This window comes from Numenius arquata, unplaced genomic scaffold (assembly GCF_964106895.1).
Source record: "Numenius arquata unplaced genomic scaffold, bNumArq3.hap1.1 HAP1_SCAFFOLD_758, whole genome shotgun sequence".
Lineage (NCBI taxonomy): Eukaryota > Metazoa > Chordata > Aves > Charadriiformes > Scolopacidae > Numenius > Numenius arquata.
The window spans coordinates 25,905-29,316 of record NW_027414417.1 but is presented as its reverse complement, the minus strand read 5'-3'; the positions used below and the strand labels follow the sequence as shown (position 1 = coordinate 29,316).

The 3,412-nt window shown below is 60.8% G+C and overlaps 1 protein-coding gene across 1 annotated transcript in view; it reads right to left on the bottom strand.

Annotated features, from left to right (window-relative positions):
- LOC141477988 (uncharacterized) overlaps positions 1–927 on the bottom strand; it is a 2,793-nt gene extending 1,866 nt beyond the window's left edge. The window contains exon 1 of the mRNA XM_074167127.1: positions 415–927. Within this exon, the coding sequence (XP_074023228.1) occupies positions 415–927 (513 nt within the window). The remainder of the gene's footprint in view (positions 1–414) is intronic.
- Positions 928–3,412: the final 2,485 nt, after the last annotated feature.

The window sequence follows — 3,412 nt, the reverse complement described above, 5'->3', positions numbered from 1 at the left end:
GGTGGTGGTGGGGGGGTGTCTCCGACAGTGGCTCCCCGGGGGGGGGGGTGTGCGGGGGTCCTCACTGCACCGCGACATCCCGGGGTGGGGGGTCCCTACGGCCCCCGACGTGGGCTCCCGGTGCATGGGGGTCCCCATTACATTCCCCTCCCCCCCCAAATCCGGGGGGGGTGCCGGTGCATGGGGGTTCCCAGTGCATTCCTCCCCAATCCGGGGGGGTCCCTACCGACCCCCAGTGCATAGAGGGCCCCCACTACGTCCCACCCCAATCCCGGAGGAGGGTCCCTACGGCCCCCAACTTGGGCTCCTGATGCACTGCCACCCCAGGAAGGGGGTCCCCACTGCACACACACCCCAAATCTAGGGGGGGTGTCCTTAGCGCCCTCCCCACACCCCCCGCACCCCAACACTGACCTCCGCGGCGTGGGCCGCCTCCTCGGCGGGCAGCACGGTGTGGGTCCGGTGCTCCCGGGAAAGGTGACAGACGACGCAGACGGGGCGCCGATCCTGAACGCAGTAAAGCCGCAAAGGTTCGCCGTGGCGGGGGCAGCGCGGAGGCCCCGGCGGGCCCGGAGGAGCGGCAGCGGGCAGAGGCGGAGCGGGGGCGGGAGGCCCCGGCGGCGGTTCGGCCGGGCCCGGCGGCAAACCCAACTGACGGACGATGTGGACGATGTTACCGAGAGAACGGTTGGGGCGGAAAAGCCGTTGAGGCACCGGCTCCCGGCACTGAGGGCAACAGAGGCGCCGCGCCGAGTCCTCCCAGCACTGGGTCACGCAGGCCCGGCAGAAGTTATGCCCGCACTCGGCCACCAGCACCGGGTCGTTGAAGTACTCCAAGCACACCGGGCACGTCAATTCGTCCTGCAGGCTCCGCGCCGCGCTGCAAGGAGCCGGCGGGACGGCCGGGGGGGCCGGCGGCGCTTCCATGCCGCTTTACTCCCGCTTGAGGCGGCTCCAGCGGCTGAGACGGCTTCCCCCCCGATCCGCTCCGCGTCCCTCCGCCCGCCCGACTGACTGACGGGCGGCAGGGGCGGGGCCGCGCCTGCGCGAGGGGCAGGGGGCGGGGGCGCGCATGCGCCCAGCCAATGGGAGAGCCGGGGCGCCTGCGATCTTCCCGCGGGGAGGGGCGGGATGCGCATGCGCGGCCGCGAGGGGGCGGGCCCACGCGGGGGGGGGGGGGGGGCTATAGGGTGATGGCAGTGCCCGGATGTTGGGGTTGGGAATATATATATATATAGGTCCCTATGGAGGGGGGGCGCGCCTGGATGTTGGGGTCTCTATAGGGTGGTTGGGGGGAGGTTCTGGGTCCCGATAGGGTGTTGGGGGGGTCCCTATAGGGTGTTTGGGGGTTCTGGGTCCCTACAGGATGTTGGGAGGGGTCCCTATAGGATGTTGGGGGGGTCCCTATAGGATGTTGGGAGGGTGTCTAGATCCCTATAGGATGTTGGGGGGTTCTGGGTCCCTATAGGATGTTGGGGGGGTCCCTATAGGGTGTTTGGGGGTTCCTATAGGATGTTGGGGGGGTGTCTAGATCCCTATAGGGTGTTGGGGGGAGTCCCTATAGGGTGTTTGGGGGTTCTGGGTCCCTATAGGATGTTGGGGGGGTCCCTATAGGGTGTTTGGAGATTCTGGGTCCCTACAGGATGTTGGGGGGGTGTCTAGATCCCTATAGGATGTTGGGGGGGTCCCTATAGGGTGTTTGGGGGTTCTGGGTCCCCACAGGGTGTTGGGGGGGGACACGGGACCATCAGTATTTATAGGACCCTATTAAATAACTTATTAATAATCGCTAAAAACATCCGTTTTTCCCCCCAAGCGATGCTTTCAGGGATGCCCCTAAATCGGGTTAATTCACCCCAAAACCAGTAAGGCACCAGGTGGGTGCTCAAAACCCCACTCCTGAGGTGTTAATTAATTAAAGTCATCACTTTATGATCATAATTAAGCCTTAATGACCTTATCAGCCAGTGGGGGATTTGCTTTGCTTTTTATCAGTTTTTAACTGTTTGCAGCAGCTCTTCAAAGCAGCCCCTTTTAGCCTCAAAATTAGTGCTTTTTGTGGAAAAAAATGCCACATTTTTGCCCCAGCCTCACTCACCCGTCAGCCAGAGGCCGGGTTTTCCGACATAAAGTATTAAATATTGCAAAAAAAGAAGTTGGAGGAGCTTTTTTTTTCCCCTTCAGAAAGGCCTTTTTCAGGGGTGATGGTCACTGAACGGGGGGCTTCTGGCCCGAAGGTGGGAGAAAGGAGGTTTTTTTTTGGGGGTGTTTTTCACAGTTTCAGCCTCTTTGCTGCCTTGGCCTCTCTGCTACGTCACAGATCAGTTCGAGAAACCTAAATTCGGGGAAAAATAACCCAAACCCCCCTCCCTGCACCCACGCAATAGCCCTCCTGCTGATTTACAATCCCTACCAGAAGCTGTGGGAGGATATCATGCCACGATTTCTATCCTTTTTCTTTACATTTCCCTCACTGTCTCTGGTGAAATTTGCTTTTGAGGAGGGAATGCTGGCGGGAGACGTCACCATTGGGGTCGGAGAAGGCAGAAATCGGAGTGAAAACCCGGTAATTCGAGGTCTCCTCAGAGGGGGAAGGCGCCCGCTTCCAAAATGGCGGCCGCCCTCCCTGCCCCCTTCCAAAATGGCGGCCCGGCGCCCCCTTCCAAAATGGCGGCCCGGCGCCCCCTTCCAAAATGGCGGCCACCCTCCCTGCCCTCTTCCAAAATGGCGGCCTCGCCCTCAGGCAGGGTGAGGGGGAAGGTGGCTACGGCCTCCTCCTCGGCGGTGGGGGAGAGATGGCCGCGGCCTTCCCCTTGCTGCCAGGAGGGGCCTCCTCAAGGTGGCTCCGAGGGGGGTGTGTGTGAAGGGAATGAAGCCCCGGCGTCCATCTTAGGTGAGGGCAGCCGGACGGCGTTGCCATGGCGACAGGCCCTGTCAGGGGGCAAAGCCGAGCCCCCCCCCTCAAAAGGCCTGCCGTGGCCTAAGGGGTAGGACGGGGCTGTTTTTTGAGCCGGGGGGGGGGAAAAATAGTGTGTGGGGAGCGTCTCCGGGCTTTGCCAACAGAAAGAGACGGCAGGTAACAGGGAGGTTTGGCCTTTAGATGTGAAGAGAAAGTGGAAAATGGCTTCTATATTTATTATATATTATTTTTTTATCCCTTTTTTTTCCCCCCCTCCATCCTTCCTTTTTGCCTTTTGTCCCCTCAGGCTCTTTTTTACTGGGGGAGATGACACGACGACACCCCCATAAACCACGTTTAAACTCAGTGCCTGGATTCTCCATCCCTGGGGAGGGGGGCGGGGGGAGGGAAATAATTTTAAAAAACATTAAACCCCCTGAAAAGGTTGAACCCTCTCTGGTGTCCCGAGGAGACCAGAGCTTCTCCCAGGTCCTGGGACGCCAGGTTGGGTGG